The sequence below is a fragment of the Aspergillus piperis genome, assembly GCF_003184755.1.
Source record: "Aspergillus piperis CBS 112811 unplaced genomic scaffold BO85scaffold_2, whole genome shotgun sequence".
Classification (NCBI taxonomy): Eukaryota; Fungi; Ascomycota; class Eurotiomycetes; order Eurotiales; family Aspergillaceae; genus Aspergillus; species Aspergillus piperis.
This window is the reverse complement of record NW_020291592.1, coordinates 942511-965416: the sequence shown is the minus strand read 5'-3', so window position 1 is coordinate 965416 and position 22906 is coordinate 942511. Positions and strand designations below refer to the sequence as shown.

Sequence of the window (22906 nt, the reverse complement as noted above, 5' to 3'; positions counted from 1 at the left end):
TGCGTATTGTTGACCATGAGTTCTAGGGTGCGCCTTCATTCTATTATACATTGTATAATTTTTTCCCAAGTACGCTTACTATCAGACAAGAACAATACTGTGACTAATTTAGTTATCATGTTTCTGGTGTTGCTAAACACGCCTGCTGCCCACGGCTCTGTCAATTATTTCCCACGTCTTCCTCTTTTTCTCCCTTCTCCCCTTTCGGTTCTACTCATAATTTATTGTTGCCCTTTTTTTCCCCATTGATACCAGCTATATAGGTTCCTTGGCAACTATTCTTCACTAAAGGCAGACTTATTATTCAACCTCACTAATGGTGGTCAATTCCCTTGGTACATTGTAAAAGTGTGACAACTCGTACTTAGATGGGTGATTCCAAACATTAGGTAGAAAACCGATGGGGCAAAGTAGGGCGGGGAAAAAAAAAATTGAGGGAGACTAGAACTAACGATTCCGTGCCTCCCAGATCGACCCAAAGAAAAGAACAAGTTCATTATAACTAAGTGTGCTTCCATCTGAGTTACTCATCAAACGTCCAAAGTTGCTTCATTTTATACTTCGGCATCAAGTGTTGGTTAACGCTGTGTGCTGTAACAGAACATCATCATATTATATGGAAGTTCCCGGTTCAATGCCAGCTGCAATCGACATGAATGATTCATTAGACATCGATGAATCGTTGATCCCGGTTAGGGATTTTAAGCCCGCCAGTCAGAGCACCATCTCCTTTGATGGGATGTTATCGAACCCTCTACTTCTCCAGGAAGATCTAAAGGAAGGGTGTGGAGGCCAGCTATGGCCAGCGGGGATGGTCCTGTCGAAGTACTTGCTACGCCAACATCAATCTAGCTTTCTCGGTAAAACAATGTCCGTTGCCCTATGACCCAGTTTTGTCCTCACCTGCAACCTGTCCGACTTGTGCCTGGTATGCGGGTAATTGACCCCTGCTAATTGTTGGTTAGAGTTGAACTTGGAGCCGGCGGCGGTCTTGTTGGCCTTGCGCTTGCACGCAGATGTCACCCTGAGGTGCCACGAATTTACATTACGGATCAAGCTCCCATGTTGCCCCTGATGAAGACGAATATCAAGCTCAACAATCTTTCTTCTACAGTCGAAGCTACAGTACTAAACTGGGGAGACTCCCTCCCAGACAGCATCCCAAAGCATCCCGCAATTATCCTCGCCGCTGACTGTGTTTACTTTGAGCCCGCCTTCCCGCTACTAATCTCGACCTTGAATGATCTTCTTGGTCCAGACTCTATCTGTTACTTCTGCTTTAAGAGGCGTAGAAGAGCAGACCTCCGTTTCATGAAACATGCAAGGAAGATGTTTGATGTGGAAGAAATCCGGGATGACCCTGATGCGGAGACATACCGGCGCGAGAACATTTTCCTCTACCAGATACGGTTGAAGTCGGACAAGAGGGCTGTCTAGGAAGGTCTAGCTACAAATTAAAACTAAAACTACTAGGGAACGTTTTGTGTGAATATATCGAAATACGCTTATCTTTGGTACATAGATCCAATCTGTAACCGTACTGAAATCTAAAGCTTGAGCACATGGCCACCTTCCTTCACAGCTTCTTTGATTTTACCGCCATTAATATTTGTCACTTCGCCCTGCTTCCCAATCAATTTGACTCCACCCTTCTTCAAGTCCGACATGAGCTGCTGATTTTCAGCCGCTTTACCTGTCTTCTGGGATTTTGCGGTGCTGGCGTTTTGCTTTTTGTGCTCTCGACGCAACCTAGCCTTTTGTTCCCTGGTCATCTCCTCTTTGGCGATTGCCGTTCCATTCTTCATAATCATTTCACCAGCGACCTTGTTATCGTCGCCAGGTGCGTAGATCTCCTGCGGCGCAAGGGTTGCTGTCCCAGTTACAGCGTTGCTAGCTGTCGGCTGGGCATCCTCCATAGTGATTGTTGCCACATCAGTGACAACATTGATGCTTGCCTGCGGAGCCTTGGGCTTGTAATGCCAGTTCGAGAGCGTGTCTAGTTGAGAGCTGATCTCTTTCCATAAGCTTGTTACAGTGGCATGCTCACGGATCAACTTCTGATTTTTAGGGTCAACGAAATTTGGATCGGTAGCACGAAGATGGTCAGCCTCATATAATTCAGCAAGGCTTTGCTGGGGTTTGGTGTCTTCCAGTTCAGGACGAACTCCCCGCGCACGCTGTGCGTCGGAAACACCAGGGCGCCGACGTATTACTTCGTCAAATTGTTTGGCAAGGATGCGACGCTTGACAAGCTCTTCGATATCCTCTGACAACTCTGCCGTAACGACTGGCACGGGCTTTCCGATCCTTTCGAAATCCAGGTCTTCCTCAATAAGTGAGTTCACAGGCCTTTCGACAGCCCTGGCTTCACCAGCTAGCATCCAATCCTTCTTGGCAACGTTGGCAGCCTCCAAGCGGCGAATCTCATCAGCAATGCGAGCACGCTGTTTTTCATGACTAGAGGAATTGTTCTGAGATCCCCGCGCTACTGCATGTTCATCACTATCCTCACCGGAAAGCTCATCTTCAAAAAGATCACGTCGAACATCAGCCATGGCACGATCAACGTCGTCGTTGGTAATGGCAAGGTCGGGCTGAGTTTTAGGAAGGGAGCGTGTCTTTTTGCGTGTGACTTTACGTGGAGGTGGAGCGAAGAAGTCAGAATACTTTATGTCGCTGGTGTTCATCCAACCTTCGCCTCCAGAATTTGCCGCATAGACATCATCTGCGTCCATATCGGAGTCCTCCTCAAAGCCTGCATCACCAAATGTTGGTCCTTCCTCTTCGCTGTCGGAAATGTCCTCGCCATCATTCCCGTCAGAGTGCTCCTGTGGCCTGTTTCTCTTCGGTAGAGACATTGACCCTGCTGCAGTCAAAGGATTTGCGTGCCAATCAATTTCATCATCCTCGCTCTCAGAATCGTTGTCGGGGCCGCCACTAACATCCTGTCTTTCGAGTAGTTCCGATTGCTTGTTGAAATCATCTATCGAAAAGAACCCATCATTCAGGCCAAAAGGATCCTCCACATACGTTTCTTGTTCACCGTCGTCGATATCGCCTCCGGAATTGTTGTCGGATAATTGCTCAATGTCTTCTTCGACGTCCGAATCATTATGGGAGGTTTGAGAGTGAGCGTGTACTGAACTAAGGTCGTCATCGTCATCATCGATACTCGATTGGGTGAGATCGGCCTCTGACTGAGAGACCACGTTGCTGCCCTCGAATGCGGTGTCGTCAAGTGCCACATTATAAGGTGAGGTCAGGGACTGCTCGTGTGGCTTGGACACTGCAGACCACCAAGTAAAATCCCGCTCGACTTCACCACTGGAAGAATCAAGAATTCTCAAGGCTTGTTGCCATATCTGGTCAGAAGTGAAGCCGTCGACATAGAGTTGCTTGAGCTGTAGGACCTGGTTTGTAGAATCTTCCTCAGCTTCGGATCTTTTGCGCTTTCTGTTCCTGCGTTGGCGCGCACATTGGGAATCGCCGACCGACGAGGCTAACGAATCTAGATAGTACTTCACAGAGCCGGTGATAGTGGTTTTTAACTCCGTCGTGGGTTGGAGGAAAATCCAAGGAGTTGTCAATCCTGATCTGAATGAAGGGAATGGTTCATAAGTTTCGACTTCAGGAAGAGCTCCAGATTGAACGGGAACGAGGTTCTTCATGGCGTGGTACACGCCTGAGATGAGACAGTTGTATCAAAGAAAAAGAAATGGAAAGTGAGGTAAGAAAAAAAACGCGAAAGCTTTGAATGGTAGGTGCAGAGAGATCAGCCTGATATTTTCAGCCAGTGGTGGACACTTCGAATAATGGCTTGCGGAAGCCGAAAGTCGGGAGAAAAAAAAAAAAAAGTTAATGAAAGTGAAAGGGGAACTAAGATAATCAATTACTTTGGGTCATAAAAGTGGGGCCACTGCAAAGAAGGCAAGCTCGGGCCATGGCCATTTCCTTCGGCCGTCTCACTACAAAATGCTTTTTGTGATGGATGGTGCGTTGCATGGCAGATCTCCTCATATAGCAGACAAACGTGGGCATACGAGCCGCGTATATCTATATAAAAGATGGGTATTCTATCTCATACTGATAAAGTCGATGACTTCTATTCATTGTTGGTTTGATGCACTAAAGAGAATGCTTTACCGACCTCTAACAGGCATGATTCATGGCCTGAAACATGCGCGAAGGTATTGTTTGCAAAACATAATCCGAACAAGAAAAGCCTTGCCGAGCGTATGTAAGTCTGCAGAAATGCCTGTAATATTTCAGTCCCTCTAATCGGAGAGATACTACCGCTATTGATGACTTGCGATATAAGGCTGGTGGGCATACTTCACTTTATATGAGCCCCGCGGAAGATTAACACGACTAGAAGCGCCATTTCCACTGTCACTGGTGAATCGAACTCCTTTCATGTATCAGCATGCCAGAAATCTGCGACCCTAATATTGATGATGAGAGACTTGTCGTAGTATAGTCCTTCACCTTGCAGCCTCTAGGTATATTTGGACAGGCGAAGAAGCAGTCTAGCAATTATTTGCATACTATGCATGCAAACAGTGGTAATGTCTTGATCTGTTGAAATATTCTAACATTACGACACGACATAGTCTAGATATGAGACGTTTGAGTGTGAGCCGTACAAGAGCGCAGAATATCAGTGTGAATTTGCAGCCAAGTCCCTAACCCCGTTCTAATATACCTAGGAAAGTGGCTTGCAGTTATTGCATACAATACATGTTGGCCGGGTTTCCTTGCTCAACCATGAACATGACACACCTGGTATGCCTGTTTAGAGTTAAGCCTCCACTTCCCTTTTATCCCTCCCCCTATCAATTGCGCGCTGGTAGTGTTCGGTAATGCACGAGAGCACATACTTGATTTCCAGGATAGGACTTCTTATAAAGTCTACGTCCGAACCTGTCCGTTCCAACCCTTAAGTAACATAGGGAGGAAGTAATTCCAAGTTGAGCTTAACGGCGGTACCACATGCGAGTGATCCTTGTGTGCCGCATCTTCTTTTGAAGTTGAAAGATTCCGTACATCAATGCTTCGGAGGTCGGCGGACCTTGAGTTGTTCCCATTAGCCGACGTCATTGTAGGAATGGTAGAGGGTATACAAACATCCGGGAACATAGACATCCACGGGTACGATTCTATCGCATCCGCGAACAACAGAATAACTGTAATGGTAATAACCACCGCCATTGGCACAACTTCCCATACTGACGACCCAACGAGGGTCAGGCATTTGGTCGTACACCTGTCTGAGAGCGGGAGCCATCTTATTTGTCAATGTGCCTGCCACGATCATGACATCCGATTGCCGAGGCGATGCTCTGAAAATGATTCCAAGACGGTCTTGGTCATATCTGGGGGTCGAAAGATGCATCATCTCAACTGCACAGCAGGCGAGACCGAAGGTCATGGGCCACAAAGAACTTTGGCGGGCCCAGTTAGCGACTTGGTCAAGCGTGGTACTACACATGAATCAGTATAATGTACCCATCTCATGCGTCTCAGGCAACAAACAGGACATATTGCATAGCACCCTCCTTTTTCTCCTGGCTCGGTAAGGGCACCTCTTTCCGCACCTTTCCAGAAGCAGTGAGCGCTTGGCCAGACTGTCCCCGCTGTTCGATTGCTGTTGCCGACTTGATTGAAGAGGTCGAAAGGAACGAAACTGGCTGAATTCGGAAATGGCAAGATGTGATACGCGGTCGCACTACATGAGTTCAGCAACTTAGTAGTAACAATTGGAGAACACATACCATGAAGAGCGCTTGGGATGGCGCCTGGAATGGCGCGACCGGTGAGAGGCAGCATGGCTGTATCGCTCCCAGTAACAATGTGCACAGAGATAAAGAGAAGCGACCTTGCGTACAAAACCCGTATGAACTGTCAGAAGAGTGGAGGCTTGTAGTCCAGTCTGTCAATGGTGGCAAGATATTATCAGGATAGTCGAGGCTCAAATTAAGAGTATCATTCTGCACTATTGGTACTAATGGAACGCAATTTCCGTAAGTTACTGTAACGAAACCTAGTTAAGTTCGTTGAACCCAGCGTCTCGCATTTACTCTGTGTATAATACCGTATTGGCACGTGAGCCACGGACAACCGGCTAACAATGTGCTAGTGTAAGTTAGATTCTAAAGAGCTTCATTGGCTGGAGTCATCAAAGCTCGGTATTCGAATCCCTCCTTATCTGGACAGCGACATGGGTCTCATCGCTGCGTGGAGCAAAGTACTGTAGTTAGATGGATGCAGGTGAAGAGCATCCCGTAACAGAAATATCAATAGTTCCACACTATTGACAGGTGTCCTAGCAGCCTGGGCTGTATGAAAGATGATGCCTTACTAAAACGGGCGTATCTGAATAGGATATTCACAATGTGGCTCTCTTTGAAGTCGATATCATATAGAACAAGGTCGAACAACGCAGCGAGAATCATTGAATCAAGATGTTGGTAATGGCTTTGAACGGTAACCATGAGAGTTCAGAGATGTATGAAGTCAACAGATAATGGAATCCACAAGTGGAACAGCTACAATTAATAACCATCCTACGTTCGAACTTCGAAGATTTAACCAGACCGAATTCCAAATTATACGTACTGTGTGGTCAATATGAAGATATGCTGGGTCAAATTTTCCTGTCCTCTATCGCGATTGTAAGACTGAGTGGAGTTGAATAGTATACAATGATTAGAGTGTAATAATTAGGGGGAGGGGGGAGGAATAGGAATTGACCAAAGCTTTATTTACTATATAATACTTTTGTCTTTGAAGTGGAAAAAAAATAAGAAAGAAAAGAAAGATGTTTTTAATCTTTGAATTTGATTGATGGTTCAAGCGTATGTATCAATCAATGCATCTCTTCTGCCAGTGAAGAATATCTAAAGAGGTGGCTCGAACATGTGGCTGATCTGCATGTGGATTACGTTAGTGAACTAGTATGGGGTTGTTCATGGGTGGGTTAGGTATCATTGACATAACTGGCTCAGCGCCTACCTTCTCCGAAACACAGAAGCCAGGAGATCTCGAGTCCCAAGAACGATGAAACTGATGATTTTTATCTGAATTCAGTGGGATTGATTTCTTCAGCAGACCATAACTGACCTGGAGCTATGGCTTTGCCTAAGATTGCCTGTATCGGCGTCATTGGGAAAGCTGTGAGTCTTCATATCCTTCATCTGCTGCGCCAGTCTTAATGTATGAATCAGGACAATCCACTCCACGTGTCGCTGTTCCCTCCCTATGTGGAGTCCACTATTGAGTTCTCTTTTATATTGAATTCCTGCCTTGATATCTTTGAAATACGCCGCAAACAGACGTCAATTGACCAAGATCTTGGTCTTTTGCAGGCTGTGGATGAGAGACTTGCAGCATATGGCTGGCTTTCTACTACGGGGGTAAAATTCCTAGTTATAGTTGACTTGATTGGGCAGCCCATCAGTGATGAAGATCCTAAGGGTTCCACCAAGTCGGGGTTAAGAGAATTTGACCTGAAAGCAGTACGTTCTTGGGTTTTTCTCCTGCATTCGAAGTTCTACATGTTGAACAATCCACAAGATCTTGGGCTTCAATGACTAATGGTGCCCACCTACAGGTTTTCCGAACTCTCCAAACAGCATATGTGCAGTTGCTACAGAATCCGTTTTATCGACCGGACGAGCACATGGCCACAGCGAAAGCCGTGTCATCTTGCAGTTCGCAGATCACAGATCAGAGGTTCATTAACGAGGTCAACCGAATTGGAAACTCATGGGTTCCGACTGTAGCCTCCCTTTGAAAAACCATGAACCCATACTATGTGCAAACAACCTACCGCTCTACACCATATCTTCGAAAGAATCTCGATTTTGAAGATCATTGTACTTTTGATGGCTCCCACCCTTGGTATCCTCCAATAATAATGGGTATAACACGCACAGGATTCGGTATAGCATTCACTGATGTACGGCACTCGTAGGAGACATCTATCGATCGCAAAGTATCAGTTGACAATATTCAATGTTTACCCAGTGCTTTGTATAACTCTACATTGTGTACTATGATAAGTGTTCAATACGTGATAAGAGGATTGAGGAGTTAAGCCGATTTGACCAATCTGGTCCTTATGGGATGGGTATATAGTGAAAACACAGCTTGTGGGGCAAAGCATCTCGCCCGAGTCATCCGTTTCAATCATGTAAAGGTTCACTCTCAGTCTTGTCCAACGCAGAAAGAACATTTGCAATCTCCAGGGGGTCAGATATAGACCAAACACCGCCGCCTTTCACCATAACCTTACCGACCTCTTTCCCAACTAGATTTCTACCGACTTTCCCAGGTCCGATGCCAATCCAGCGTGTTACTGCATGCGTCTGATCTAGGTATCGAATACTGTCCCACCATTTTACCGTATCGACACACTGCTGTGATAATAAAAACCTGAGTTCTTCCTTGGAATTGAACGGTAAGCCAGAAACGTTGGAGATACATGGCATTCGTGCTGGGAAACTGATCTTCATATGTTCAAGGGCACATTTCATGTAGTTGGCTGCTGGTATCATAATAGGACTGTGAAAGGGACTTTCGCATCTCAGTCTCACCGCACGGGGATCGTGTCCTCCAAATTGACGAAGCTGGATAAGCAGAGCCTTTATTTTTGCAATGTTGCCGCTCAGTACAATCTGATTTCTTGAATTGATATTTGCCACCATGACTTGTCGAAATGCCTTGTACCATTGGCTCGAATCATCTTTCAGACTCGCTGGGCCAAGTCCAATGAATTCGTAAATGGTAGAAAGCAATTCACTCATGTGTTCGGGCTCACAGACAAGTGCTATCATGCCAAATTCATCGCCTGATCTCTTGATAGCAGCTCGCGTGCACTCGGACATTATCTCTGCACGCCGTCTCACCAACTTCAGTGCATCGCTAAAATCGAGATAACCTCCAGCAACAAGTGCTGAGAACTCCCCCAAGCTATGTCCAAGTGTAACATCCACTCGTGAGGTCGTCATGAAGCCGAACTCCTCTTCAAGTATTCGAAGGATTAGTATTGACGTTGCCATTATAGCCGGCTGACAATTTTCGGTTTTATCGAGCTCCGAATTTGGGCCTTCGGAGATGATGTGAGACAGTTTGAAGCCCAGGATCGAATCCATTTCGTCTAGGAACATGCTGGATATTTTGGGGAACCTCTCAACCCAAGAACTTGCCATTCCCACACGCTGTACACCATGACCTACGCGGTAAAGGCGTCAGAACAAAGGCGAGTTCAAGATAGAGGGTATGCAAACCAGGGAAGAAGAGAGCAGTGCGCAAGGCTGTCTCCGCGGTAATGGGGCTGGCATAATCTCGTTGAAAACTAGGTTTTAGCTGGGTACGACAATGAGCATGGTATCGGGGTGCTTTTATGCAAAAAGATAGTCTTGATTTCGATGATAATGCAAGCATGTTTTGTAGGCCTTAGGAAGATAAATGCCCTTGCTGTTATTGCAGGACATAGCCTTCAGATGCCATCGGCAAATGTTAATATTTCTTACAAATGAATTTGCGCTGCCTTCGAATGTAAGTGCAGCATCAGTAGCCGTAGCACGAACAAATGGGTTCTTGTGTAGTCACGTGATATTGAATACCGACAGCCCCAGGTGGTGTCAGTGATAGGGGGATTCTGTACTAACCTTCAAGAATTCGGAGCTGTTGAACGCTGGGTATGTAGATTAATGGGTATGTATCATCTGGCTATGTATTACTGGACTAGTCACCGATATCACAAGTGTCAGGATGTAAGAACGGGATGAAATTACAGTGTCTACATAGTATCACAATTCTTTCTGAAATTCCATGTTTTCAACAGATATAGTACTATCCAGCAAGTATAAACAGGGACTGAAGGGTGTTTACATCACTAATCAGGTAAGTGCGAATCTGTTTAGGAGGACTGGCTCTGCAGGTATCTATGGGTGTCTGGTATCCTATCAGAACTGCTGACCGCCTTCGGAGTGAATTAACCTCCATACCTAGTACCTATCAATATCGCTATTTAAATAATATATTGTTTACATATAAAATTTCAAATCATTCTCCATCACGACTGTGGCGTGTTACGGTTACTTTTCAGATGCGCGCTTCTGGGCCACGAAGTCTACACAGGGTCTTCTTAGTACGCAATTAGCTTGTGTCTGGTCCTAAAAAATGTTTGTACCTAAGACGCTTTCATCCGCAGCTTCTCAGCGCAACCCCCGGAGGCGTCAGCGTACGAACTCAGACGAATCACCAAAGCCTCCAAGTGCGAAAAGACAAAGATCTAATCTCCGTCAAAAAGGCTTAGAACTAACGTCTCAAAATCCGAATGACAATCATACCAAGCTCGACTTTCAGGAACGCCAGCCGTCAACTTTATCTAATGAAGGCGTCGCAAATTCAGAAACTGCTCATTTCCACAGAAATATTCCTATACGAGCGGTCAAAAGGCCTGGGAAGCGCGTGGATGAAGGTGAAGGAACAGTGGTGCTTGTAAGTGGTTCTCGATTACTATCCAGTCTACAAGATCCTTGGATCACCTATCTGACATAGGTTTATGCATAGTCAAAAACGGAGTTCTACACCGTCACCCAGCTACCCACTTTGCCAGACCAGGTGCTTGGTTTACAAACAGGCGAGTACAGCTGACCCCTTCGCCACCGCAACTATATTAACACAGCATGCAGGGCCTTTCAGAGGTTCATTTGGAACTAGTCATGGATATGCTTTAGCCTTAACCAAATCGCATGCGATTGTCTGGGCATATTCGACCACAACTCCATCGCCTTCTCCCGCAGATGTTTTTACCCTTGCAATACCCGAGTCCTGCAAAGAGCCTGGTAACACTGCCCCCCTGGGGTTGCTCTTATCTACCGTTGCAGGCGGTGTTCCGGGGTTGATGGTGGTCATGCCATATACCGGAAAAATCATATACTGGGAAACCATATCAAGTGCTGCAACCTTAGCTTTCTCCAGGCAGAAGCACTCTGGCATCCAAGGCTGTATCCCTGGCTTGCTCTCGGGTGAGCACGCTACAGACGTCATAAATAGCGAGCCGTCTGGTGTCGTTGTTATATTATCTACTGGAAGGGTTGCCCATATAACCATCAGAGACTGTCAAGGGAAGCCAGCAGTAACTGTCTCGTTCCTGAGAAGCCCCGCAGGTGGCGGTAGACCAGGTTTACTTGGAAGCTTGAGAAATGCTCTTGGGGGTGGCTTTTACAGAAAAGACATTGCCACAGTTCGAGCGGGCGAATCCCATCAGCGTGGGCAACGCGATGTCGTAATCGCTACGTCTCAAGGTCTCTTCGAAATTTGGGATACCCACTGGAACAACGGTAGCATGCTCAAACATCAGCATGATGTATATGGTCTCTTGAGTGAAGCACTTGGGCCTCTTATCGTGGGTGAAGCCGATGATTATAGGTTAAAGGTTTTAGATTTTGTCTTGGCCGACTGCAAAAGCACTAATGCTCGTGACGGGCCCAATTCCTCGCTGATAACAGCGGTTGTGGCTTCTGTCTCACATTCTGCCCCCGGCATCGTTCGGGACATGTTTGTCGTCCAAATGCGCTTTTCGGACGATGTTCAAGTCTTATCTACTAATACGATTGATTTTCATGGACTACGCACCCATCTCGACTTCCCGCGTGTCAGGTTGTTTGTACCAAGTCCCGGACATACCGCTTTCATTGTTGTTGGGCAGTCAATTGTGTTGTTATCATTGACCATTTCCGAACACCCTACTATTACTCAGGATGCGGTTTCCGTAACTCAGCAAGGGCGGGCATTCAAGGATATTATTCCTTTGCGTTCTGGAGAGAGCTACGAGATCTTAGGAAGCGGATGTGAAAACCAGAGTGGTGAGGGCTCATTAGCCGCATGTCTGCTCATGGTTCGAGATTTTGGAATCATTCGTATTGCAGCTTTGCCGAGTGAAAGAACAAAGAGCAATGTTGATGTTGGCCGCATCACTGCGAAGCATAAAATTGAACAGGCTATATTCTATGGCACAATGACAAAAAACCCACTGAATCTTACAGGTGATGACGGAATAGGATTCCCAATCAGCGAGACGGAAAATGCTGCATTGGAAATATGCCAGGAATTAATGCGGTCTGCATCGGAATTCATTCCATCGAGTGGGATTTCCGTGGATCAAAATCTAAAACTGCGAGCGAAAGCACTCGACGACCTCGCCCTCTTGTTGACACAGCAGAATGAGACCATCCGCCGAGAAATCTGGTGGCAGTTACTTTGGAGTGCGGAGAAACTGGCTGCTCAAAGAGCTATGTGGAAGTTGGAAGACGAAGCCAGGAAATGCACGAGCAAAAATTCAACACTGCTGGCGCACATAATCGGATTAATGAGCGAGAAGTTCAAAACGAAGATCGAAGAGCAAACCGGTGATTGCGACCCAGTGCGCCATTGGTTTCTATATGATACTTTTCAAATGGAACATATCGTGCCGTGGATCTTTAAAGCCATCAAGCCTCAAAAGGGAAGCTCTGCCAAACAGGGACGACGGATGTCGGAGCAGCTACTCGAGGCTAGTGACTTGTCCTTAGCAGTTCTGGAGACTGCGTTTCGTTATCGAGACGAGAATTCCAGCCGGTATGGTATTGGTGACGGCTATCTGGAGGACGGCATATTGACGGGTGACTACACTGGGCTTTCGGAGTTCTGGACTTCTCAGCGCTATTGTTACATCGAATTTGGACACCTGCTGGATCTGGAGCTTGATAGCTGCAGAGCTTGGATCCAGAAAACAACGATTGGGGTTGAGCTACCTGAAACTCAAACTGTGAGAAGGATTGCCAAAAATAGTTCTAGGCAGCTTCAGATTTTAGGGCTCATGCACTGTGAACGAGTCCGTTGGCTTTCGTCCCAAGAGAGTCAGAAACTTATCGACGAAAGTATTGCGACTGAACAGGCTCACATCAAGCAACGGAAATGGCAGCTTTTCAAGTTGGCCGGAATAGGACATCTAGATGATGCCATTATGCTTGCCGAACAGTTCCGAGATATGGGAGCGCTCGTGGAGCTCATAATCGAGCTTCAGGACCAAACCAAGAGCCTTGTGACACATCAAGATTCGCCAAACAAAAATGCAGGTGCTGACGAGAACGCGTCTGAGCGGCTCAGTCAAAAGATATCCTTTTACTTTGAGAAATTCGGGGAATCTTGGGCCGATTCATTTTTCTCCCGACAGATCTCCATGGGCCAATCTGGAATACTCTTTGCGATGAAAAAGTTCCAGCCCTTCGTCACTCAGTTCTTACGGAAACACCCAGCTTATCTGCGGCTGGGCTGGATTAATGATGTGATCGGCGAGAATGACTATGAGGGCGCTGCCCGATCCTTGGAGAAGCTTGCCACGAAGCATGAATCAGATATCTGGAGTCATCGTGTTGAGTTGTCTCTAGCAAAGCTTGCAAATCTTGCGGTCTGGGAGGAATCTCGAATGCCAGATAGTCTAGTCGTTCGCAAGAACGTCAGACGCTTGGAAGATTTTGCGGAGGTCGATGCCGTCCAAGAAGTGATATTCGCCTATGTCGCGCCCGCGTTACACAATGCAATCGATCAGAAGGCGGAAATTGATATCGCGATTGAACAATTTCGCAACCCAACAGCCGCGGATAGGCCTTCATTGCATGAGATATTTAGCGAGGCTCTGGCCAAGATTGTCACTCGACAAGTTCTCAGCTCGGATGAGCTAGTCGACCTGCTAACGCGCATATACCTATCCCAGGTCTCTGATCAAGGTCAGGATGAAATCGTGGGGAAACAATTTTACCTAGCTTTGCGAATCATCCGACTCTCTTATGACCAGCGAGATCCACAATATCATGCAGCACTACAGAAATTGGTGTGGAGAAGATGCATGATAGATAACAATTGGGAAAAATTGGAAGAGGCAGCTGAGGGATTGGGAATGGACACCGAAAGTTTTCTCTATGCCACAACACTCTCACGTACCCTTTGTTGGTGCCTCAGGGACGGTATGATACTGACTAGTGGAGAATGTCCTCAAGCATCTTACTAACTCTGTCCACAGGCCTTGATGAAGATTCTAACTACCCTTCTATATACGTCCCTAACGGCCCGCACGACGTGTTGCTAAGCGATTTTGACGCTGATCTTATTACAACACGTTTTCCACCTGAGCGTCGTGCCCGCATCTCTCGTGATCTTGCCAGGGAAAACGAAATTTTACTTCAACAGATCGAAAAAGGAAAGCTTGATTTCTGGTTCAAGAACCTTTTTGACTCAGCCAAGACTACGCGTCAAGAGCCTTCTGGGGTTTCTACCGAAGATGACAAGAATGGCAATGCGCATAATGAAACGCAATACGATTCATCAACCGAGAAGGCACAGCTGAGTTGGCTCTAAGATGTTAGAACAACACTCTGCAATATCTGAGTTCTTGACTATTGCCTGCACTCTATGAATGAGCTCAATTGGTTGCAGACATGCTTCTCTTCCGTTCCGCCCTTTTATACATCCTTAGTAATCCTTTCCTGGCGCTGATATGTTTTCAGTATCTTCTAGCAATGCAATTGTCTGATAGTTGGCCTCCGTAGTTTAGGGCGAGGCTGCGGCATCTTTTTATCCACATTTAATGATTTCTTTATTTAAAGCAAGGCACCTGAATTGCACACGCAGTCAAACTACTATCTCATCATATTTCCTAGCAGGGGTCTTTGATAAACTGAAGATCGTCACCTTTGTTATACAAAGCTCTTGCTGGTTTACCGTGTCTGTGCGGGATCACTCTTGAAGAATCCTCATCTTGATCCCTAGTTACCTCGCCTGATGTAGCTATGGCTTGTTCGAAAGGACTTCACTACCTTCAGTGATATCACTGTTGATGCTATCAACTTTTCTTACCATGTCGTCGTCCGCGGGAAGGGCATCGGGCCCATGCACGGTCTCTTCAAAGACTGGCTCTGGTTCAACGGCTTCAAACTTTGTCTTGAAGTCCGCAATTCCCTGGGCGCTACTGTTTGAGTGACGTCGTGTGTTTGTAAACTTGTAGCCATAGTCGTGCACTTCATCGCCGGAGCGGCCCCTGAAGGAGGGTCACTGGATATTCCTATGGGCCATGATGGAGACGCCAGACTACTCAACTAACCAGTTTCGTTTTCCGCCACCATCTTTCTTTGTCTTCCGGGGATCGGCATCCACTGGTCCTGACTTGGCAAAATAGCGGGGAAGACTCTCTTGATCTAGAGCTCCCCCTTCGTGCAATGCTGAATGATCTGGATCGTTGGTTTTGTGAGACCGCGTCACTAGGGAGATAACTATTGAGTGCGAAGTACAACCAAGCCTGGCTTTTGGGTGTGCATCCAAGATACGCACACCAAATATCACTAGTGGTAGCGGATATGTCGAGAGATGCTTACTTTTCATAGAGGTGGACTTTCTGCGTTCTTTCGATCGAGGAAACTAGGCATATAATCAGTGATTTTCATCGAGCGAATGCAAGTCATCAATATACATACCTTGCTCGATATGAGAGATTGGCTCTATTCAGTATGTCTGTAGACTTTAATGAATAGTTAACATAAAGTGCCCGGGGCTTGCCTATTACAAGCCCGATACCTACTTTAGCGGCCCACGGTTTCCAGTGGATATGAAGCGATTGGTTTGTTAGACAGTAATGTGTGATGTTGGAACAGGTAATATGTTACTGTTAAAGACTAAAGATATTGTGATTAAGCATTGGACAAAAACGCACTTTGTACTACTTTGTACAACACTCGCAGGGGTGGGGTCAGTCTTATATGCAAATGTGTACGGAGTACCAGCTGTATCATTGTATTATATAGGTGTCAATCACTAGAAGCATGTGACCAGGAATATATTGTTTGTATGGTGAACTTATGACCTCATTGACTTGTAATGTGTTGATGAGCCAAAGGTATTAGTGCTGTAATCACCCGTAGTCATCAACTTAATTGGACAATGTATGCATCAAGGGCCCACATAAGTGGGACTCAACTCCATGTAGGGTACTGAAGCTGAGTGTCACGATCCGCTAGCGCCTGGTGTGCTTCAGGAGTGAACCGTCCGGAACTACTGACCACTCGGCTATCCGGGTAAAGACTACAATTCTGAGTTTGTTGACTCAGAATGCGCATCACTTGTAAGCTTGCAGTTAATACCCAATGTGAGGAGTTTCCGGATTCTTGCACTGAGCACATAGACCTGTGTGAATATATTATTCAAGCAGGAAAAGAAATGAGTAAATGTTAGGTGTCGCTCCTTGGTTCCAAGAGTACATCGCCTGTTGGACAAGAAAGAATAGCTGGTATATAAATAAGGTCTCAGGGCTTCCAAGATTTTATATATGAAATTATTTAATAAATAGCAATAAGACTAAATAACTAAGTTTTTTAAAAGAACTTATTTTATAATATTATCCTCTTTCTCTGGTATAGTATTGGTTTAAGAATACTAATATACTTATGAATTAATATATTTTAGATTCAGATTTCTGGCTAGTTTAGTTTATTATAATTTGATATTTTATTTTTATCTTTCTAGTTTCTCTGTCTATATCCTTATTATTATCATAATTTCTATTTTTTTATTTTTTATCTTTAGTTTTCTTTCTATTATATATTTTCTAAGTTTTATATTATATTTATCTTTTTTATTTTATATAAATACTCAGTTTTTATAGAAAATCTTTTTTTTATTTTATTCTCTAGTTATCTGTCTGATATAATTTTTATTATTATTTTAAATAAAAATTTATTTTTAGATAAGAAATTATTTATATTAATTTATTAATTATATAATGAATCTAGATTTTAATAAAAGAAGAAAGATTTTCTCTTTCTTTTTTCTTTTCTATTTATAAATAAGAATATTCTGTACCCGGGCCAGGTACTAGACTAATTCAAATTAAAAATTAATATATATAAGAATAAAGAATTATTAATAACTATATTTAATAAAAATGAAAAAATAACTATTTTATATATTTTATTAGTTTTATTAGTTTTTTATTTTATTTTATTTTACTTTCTGCTATAGCTGTGCTATTTATAAATACATTTTATTTATATTTAATAAATAAAAATGAATTTTTATCATTTCTTTTACTTCTTTTATTTTTTTTTTATTTTTTATTTCTTTCATTTTTTATTTCTTTTATTTTTTATTTCTTCTATTTTTTATTTCTCTTATTTTTTATTTCTTTTATCTCTTTTTTAAATTATATTTACTCTTCCCTGTGTTCTTTTTTCTATAAAATATAAAAAATAATCTTTCTTTCTATTCTTTTTTTCATATTTTTTATTTTTCTTTTTTTTAAATCTTGCTTTACTTGTTCCTTTTTTTTAATTCATCTTATTTATTTTTACTTATTAAATATAATAAATTGTAAAATCATGTATAAGTAAATTTTTACTCTCTAGAATACAGAGCTGTAAGACTATATTTATTATTTAATACCAGCCTGCTGTGACGGCGAGTGACATTTCTGGGTCACATGATCTCTGTTTTGTTTATTTTATTTATTTATCTTGCATGGCTTACTTATTTTTATATAATTATATATTCTTTTCTGAGCTTCTTTCTTTTCTTTCTTTATATCAAAAATTCTTATTAGATAATATTAAATTTAATATTAAATTTAACTATTTAAATAAGTTTTATATAATTTCTAGTATCATTTCATTTTCTATTTCTTAAATTAATATTATGTATTATTAATTACTCAACTCAGCAGCTGGTATTATTTTTTATATATATTTAATAATATTAAATACAGTTAAGGTAAAATAAGTAGTAAGAATATTTATAATAGCTAGAGAAAACTATATTAAATTAGTATTATATATTATAAATTCTTAATAATATCTAATTATTCTACTAAAAAAAGCCTGATAATTAGAAAAATATTATTTATAATTAATTTTATAAGCTGTACATGAAAAATCCTTATAAAATTTTTAATATAATTTTTTATATTATAAAAAAAATAAAAATAAAAATATATAAGATTATTTACTAGCAGGATAAGCTTAATAATAATTATAATAAATTAATATATAAATATAACTTATATACTGTCTAGTTTTTCTAGTTTAATAATTAAAATAACTAAATAATTAAGATTTCTAAATTTTAAAGATTAATAAAGATATCTAATCTACTTTTATTTAATAATAATAAAATTATCAGCTTTAAAAACTAGTTTCTTATAATATAATAAAAACTAGAAGCTAATATAGATTATTTAAATATAATTATTATTTAACAAGCTTATATAATTAGCTATTATAAAAATAATATTAAAAAATATTTAATTTTCTGATTTTATCCTGATGCTTTAAATCTTTATATAAATATAATTAATATATTTAAATATCTGAAAATTATTTATATTCATTTAAATAAATATTATAATATATATTAACAGTATCGGAAATTTAAAATAATAATTAATAATAAATTTTATAATTTTATATTTATATTTTATTATTTTACAGTAAAAAGAGATATTACTGAAGTTTATTAAAAAGATGATTTTTACTAGTATTTTCTATTAAAATTATAAAAATTTATAATATTCTATTTTAATAATAATAATATAATATTTAAATAATATATTAGAAAGTATGCCCGATTATCAGACTTAATTAATAACATAATAAAATATTATAATAAAATAAATATTTTAAGTTATTAACTGTCTATATTAACTGTCTATATTAATTATTATTATTATTATAATTATAATTTTCTTTATCGTGGCTAAGATCTTTTATAATATTAATTATATTATTAATATAAAGCTAGAGAAATATATCTATATAATAATTAAAAAAATTATTTATTTATTAGAAATAGAAATATCTTGCTTAGAATTATTAAAAAAAATAAATTAGATTAAGTTATTAGAAATAATAAAAAATAATAATTTAATAAAAGATAATATCTAGAAGAAGTCTTTTATCTAAATAAAATAAATATTAATATTAATTTATTAAATTTATAAGATCTGCCAGATTAAGAAAATAAAAACTTTATTATTAAAATTTTAATATTGAATTATAAATTAATATTATTTTTTTAAAGATTAATTATATTATTATAAGCTTTGATAATAAGATTATAGTATTTTTAATTTATGTTATCTAGTTTATACTTATAATTAATAAATATTAATTCTGTAATATATTATTTTTAATATTTAAATTAAATTATAATTTTATTTTAAAATAAATATAGTTTATAAAATATAAGATCTTATTAAATTACTAGTAAAATAAATTTATATAATTTAACTATTTTTTTATAAAATGAAATTAAAATTAAATTAATATAATAAATCCTCCAGTATATTTTATTATAATATTTTATTAATTAAAGCTACTAGTAAAATATTATCTAATAAAATTATAATTTTTAAAAAATAATTAATATCTAATTATAGATATTCTTTTTTAAAAAGATTTAAAATATCTTTAATTTATTAAAGTATTTTATAGGAGGCCCTGATAAAGATATATTAAAATTTAATAGATTATAAGTTTTAATATTAAATCTTTAAAATTCTTTAGAGCCTTTAACAAAAACTATATTTAAAAAAATCAAAATAGCTTTTATCATAATTACTAATTTTTATGAATATTTATAAAATTCTAAATTAAAGATATTTATTATATTTTTAAGTATAATTAAAAAATTATTACAGAAAAATAAAGCTTTAAAATAAAATATTTAAATTAATTAAAAAAAATAAAGCAGACTCTTCTTAAGTATTATTATAATTTAATAAATATTTTTTTAAAAAGAAATTAGATATTTTATCTTTTTTTTAATCTTATAATTATTATATCTAGTTAGAAGAAAATAACTTATTAAAGATAATTTCTTTTTCTAAAATAATTTTAAAAAAATTTAAAATTACTCAAAACTATATTATTGCAAATTTAAAAAATTTATTATATTTAATATAGTTTTATTTATCTCTTTTATTCTGATAGTAAAAAAACCCGGAAAAAATTATATTTATAAATTAATTATTAAAAACTTAATATTCTAATCTAAAAAAATCTTTATTTTAATTTCTTAATTAATAAGATGATGGACTGTCTTTAAAATATAAAAATGTTTATAAAATTTAATATTTATTAAGACTTTTACTATATTTATATGAATTTTAAATTTAAAGATCTAACTATCTTCTAAATCTATTATAAGATTTTTAAGTATTAAGTATTACTGTTTCAATTTATAAATTAATAATCTTTTAATATCTTATTAATAAGGTTCTTATAGATTTCCTGTATAAATTTATTATAATATATATTAATAATATATTAATAATATATTAATTTTTAATAAAAATAAAGTAAAGCATAAGCTTTATATTTATTAAATTTTTAAATATTTTTAAACAGCCAGACTTCAAGCAGTAATTTCTAAATATAAATTTTATATAATAAAAATTAAGTTTCTAGAGTTTATTATTATTATTATAAATGTTTAGATTAATCCTGTAAAAATTATTATAATCATAAAATAATAATATTTAATTATTATTAAAGAAATTTAATTATTTCTCAGGTTCTATAATTTTTATTAATATTTTATAAAAAATTATAGTTAAATCATTAAATCTATAAACTGGCTTATCTAGAAAATATTTTATTTCTTTAAAATTAATTTTATAAAAATATTTTCCAGACTCTAAAACAGATTTTAATATTAGTTTTAGTATTAATTTATTATAATCTATCTAAATTTGTATATATTAAAATTAATATAATTAATAAAATAATTATAAAGATTCTTTACTAATAAATCAAAGATATATAATATTTTATAATTTATTATTTAAAGACTATATCTCTATCTAAGTATAATTATAATATTTATAATAAAAAAATATTAATAATTATATATATTTTTATAGAATAGAGAGCAGAGCTAAAAAACTTATAATAAAAAAAGTTTATAATTTTAATAAATTATTAAACTCTGGAATACTTTATAATTATTTAAAAAAATTAAATATTTAATAAATTCACTAGACAGAAATACTGTTTTAATATTATTTTATTATTGAATATTAATATAAAAAATAATATACTAGTTAATTATCTTATATAAAAAGAACTAGTTCAGAAATAACTAATTATTATTATTAAATATTATTAAAATCTAAGTTTCTAAAACCTGGTATAACTTTAAAATTAATATTAATAATTTTTATAAAATAATATTTTTATATTATAAATTAAATTTCAAGAATTAATTATATTTATTATTTTTAAAAGATTTCCAGGAGCAAGCCTGCTAGTAAAAAATAAATAATTTCTAATAAAGATAATTTACAGGTCTGGTTATTAAATAAATTTATTAATAATAATATTAATTAAATATTAATATTTCTAGAATATTTAAAACAGAGATATCTGATATTATATAAATAACTACTTAATTTATAAAAGAAAAAATATATGTTAAGATTTATTATTTAAATTATTTTAACTTCTTTTAATTCTTAATTAATTATAATAATATATATTTATAAATTCCTGCTTCTTCCTGAAGGACTATTATAAATTTAATATTATTTTTATAATAATAAATTATTTTAATAAATATATAATATTGATTTTTTATATAAAGCAGATCTCTATATAAAATATAATTTATTTATTTATTAATTTAATTTATATTTAGATAGGGCCCCCTGATATTATTATTTTTAATTAAAAATTATTTTATAATTAATTTTTAAAATAAATTTTATTAAATCCTGCAGATTAAGCTGAAGTTTTCAATAGTATATTATTTATAAATTAATAGATAAATAGAGATTATTAATTAATATATAAATTAATAATTTATTTTATTTATTAATTACTTATAATAATTAATTAAAATTATTATTATTAATTAATTTTACTGCCACAGCTCTGCTTTATAAATTTATTAAATTATTTTTATTTATAATTAAAAAAATATAAATTTTATATATTATTTAATTAGACTTCTCTAGCTAATCTGCTATTATATATTATTATTTAAAATTAAATTTATAGATTTATTTATTATATAGAATAAATCTAGATCTTTATATAAGAAAAAATCTATAAAATATAAAATTAATAAATATAATAAACCAACTAGTTCTATTACCTTATTAATTTTGATAATAAAAATATAATTTTTATTAATATTTATAACTGAAGATAGGGCCTGCTTTTATATAAATTATTTAAAAATTAATATAACTCTGTATTTATTATTAATAAAATAAATAATATATATAAAATTTACCTGCCTGAAAATATATATATATATTATTTTTTATTCTGAGAAGCTCTGCCTATATAATATATTTAATTTATTATTAAAATAAATTTAAAATACTGCTATATCTATTAAAATTAATAATTAAATAAAATAAAAAATTAAAAATATTTTAATAAATTATTTATAATACAGTTATTTCTAGTATAAAATTAAATAATTAATATCTAATATAGTAAATTATATCTAGTATCTAGCAGGAAATTTTAAAAATATCTTTTTTTTAATTTTAAAATTATTATATAAAATATTTTATTTATTCTGGACCTTCCAAGTATTTTTTATAATAATTAATAATTATAAAAACTGATAAATTTATATCTGATTATAAAAAAATAATTTATTACTAATTAAGAGCAGCTAGACTTAAACAGGAAAATAATATAACAGTAAATAATATTTCTGAATTATATAATCTCTGTTTTTTTGATTTTATTTATTTATTTTATACAATTTATTTATCTTTATATAATTATATATTTCTCTCTGAACTTCTTCCTTTTCTTTTCTCACACTAGAAATTCTTGTTAGATAGCACTGAATTTAACTA

At 36.7% G+C, this 22906-nt stretch overlaps 7 protein-coding genes across 7 annotated transcripts; 3 read left to right on the top strand and 4 right to left on the bottom strand.

The window, feature by feature from the left end:
• Nucleotides 1-213: 213 nt before the first annotated feature.
• Nucleotides 214-1517, top strand: BO85DRAFT_445186 (uncharacterized protein). Its single transcript, XM_025659199.1, has 3 exons — nt 214-389; nt 470-870; nt 966-1517. The coding sequence occupies exons 2-3, from the start codon at nt 617-619 to the stop codon at nt 1435-1437; spliced, it is 726 nt and encodes a 241-aa protein (XP_025519713.1). The 5' UTR covers nt 214-389; nt 470-616; the 3' UTR covers nt 1438-1517.
• Nucleotides 1437-3854, bottom strand: BO85DRAFT_445185 (rRNA-processing protein MPP10). The gene has a single exon (XM_025659198.1). The coding sequence runs from the start codon at nt 3666-3668 to the stop codon at nt 1548-1550; it is 2121 nt and encodes a 706-aa protein (XP_025519712.1). The 5' UTR covers nt 3669-3854; the 3' UTR covers nt 1437-1547.
• Nucleotides 3855-4973: 1119 nt separating this feature from the next.
• BO85DRAFT_483817 (NuoB/complex I 20 kDa subunit family protein) lies at nt 4974-5826 on the bottom strand (the record flags this gene model as incomplete). Its single annotated transcript, XM_025663186.1, has 4 exons — nt 4974-5068; nt 5125-5480; nt 5533-5725; nt 5772-5826. 4 exons carry the CDS (start codon nt 5824-5826, stop codon nt 4974-4976), a joined length of 699 nt encoding a protein of 232 aa, XP_025519711.1.
• Nucleotides 5827-7127: 1301 nt separating this feature from the next.
• BO85DRAFT_483816 (uncharacterized protein) lies at nt 7128-7792 on the top strand (the record flags this gene model as incomplete). The annotated part of the gene is made up of 3 exons (XM_025663185.1): nt 7128-7172; nt 7224-7514; nt 7610-7792. 3 exons carry the CDS (start codon nt 7128-7130, stop codon nt 7790-7792), a joined length of 519 nt encoding a protein of 172 aa, XP_025519710.1.
• A 237-nt stretch (nt 7793-8029) lies between these two features.
• BO85DRAFT_445182 (ACP S-malonyltransferase) lies at nt 8030-9554 on the bottom strand. Its single transcript, XM_025659197.1, has 2 exons — nt 9288-9554; nt 8030-9232 (listed from the first exon to the last, which is right to left on the bottom strand). Exons 1-2 carry the CDS (start codon nt 9442-9444, stop codon nt 8184-8186), a joined length of 1206 nt encoding a protein of 401 aa, XP_025519709.1. The 5' UTR covers nt 9445-9554; the 3' UTR covers nt 8030-8183.
• A 631-nt stretch (nt 9555-10185) lies between these two features.
• On the top strand, nt 10186-14406 carry BO85DRAFT_455907 (putative nuclear pore complex subunit Nup133; the record flags this gene model as incomplete). The annotated part of the gene is made up of 4 exons (XM_025661416.1): nt 10186-10506; nt 10579-10648; nt 10701-14015; nt 14072-14406. 4 exons carry the CDS (start codon nt 10186-10188, stop codon nt 14404-14406), a joined length of 4041 nt encoding a protein of 1346 aa, XP_025519708.1.
• A 429-nt stretch (nt 14407-14835) lies between these two features.
• Nucleotides 14836-16023, bottom strand: BO85DRAFT_434438 (uncharacterized protein; the record flags this gene model as incomplete). Its single annotated transcript, XM_025658465.1, has 6 exons — nt 14836-15085; nt 15149-15317; nt 15420-15462; nt 15519-15542; nt 15822-15824; nt 16003-16023. The coding sequence occupies 6 exons, from the start codon at nt 16021-16023 to the stop codon at nt 14836-14838; spliced, it is 510 nt and encodes a 169-aa protein (XP_025519707.1).
• Nucleotides 16024-22906: the final 6883 nt, after the last annotated feature.

Bases quoted from the DNA above. Each gene is read 5' to 3' on its own strand.
- BO85DRAFT_445186 (XM_025659199.1), top strand. From the start codon at position 617: ATGGAAGTTCCCGGTTCAATGCCAGCTGCAATCGACATGAATGATTCA. The intron at 871-965 runs GTCCGTTGCCCT...ATTGTTGGTTAG, and splicing joins AGCTTTCTCGGTAAAACAAT to AGTTGAACTTGGAGCCGGCG.
- BO85DRAFT_445185 (XM_025659198.1), bottom strand. From the start codon at position 3,668: ATGAAGAACCTCGTTCCCGTTCAATCTGGAGCTCTTCCTGAAGTCGAA.
- BO85DRAFT_445182 (XM_025659197.1), bottom strand. From the start codon at position 9,444: ATGCTTGCATTATCATCGAAATCAAGACTATCTTTTTGCATAAAAGCA. The intron at 9,233-9,287 runs GTTTGCATACCC...TTTACCGCGTAG, and splicing joins CACTGCTCTCTTCTTCCCTG to GTCATGGTGTACAGCGTGTG.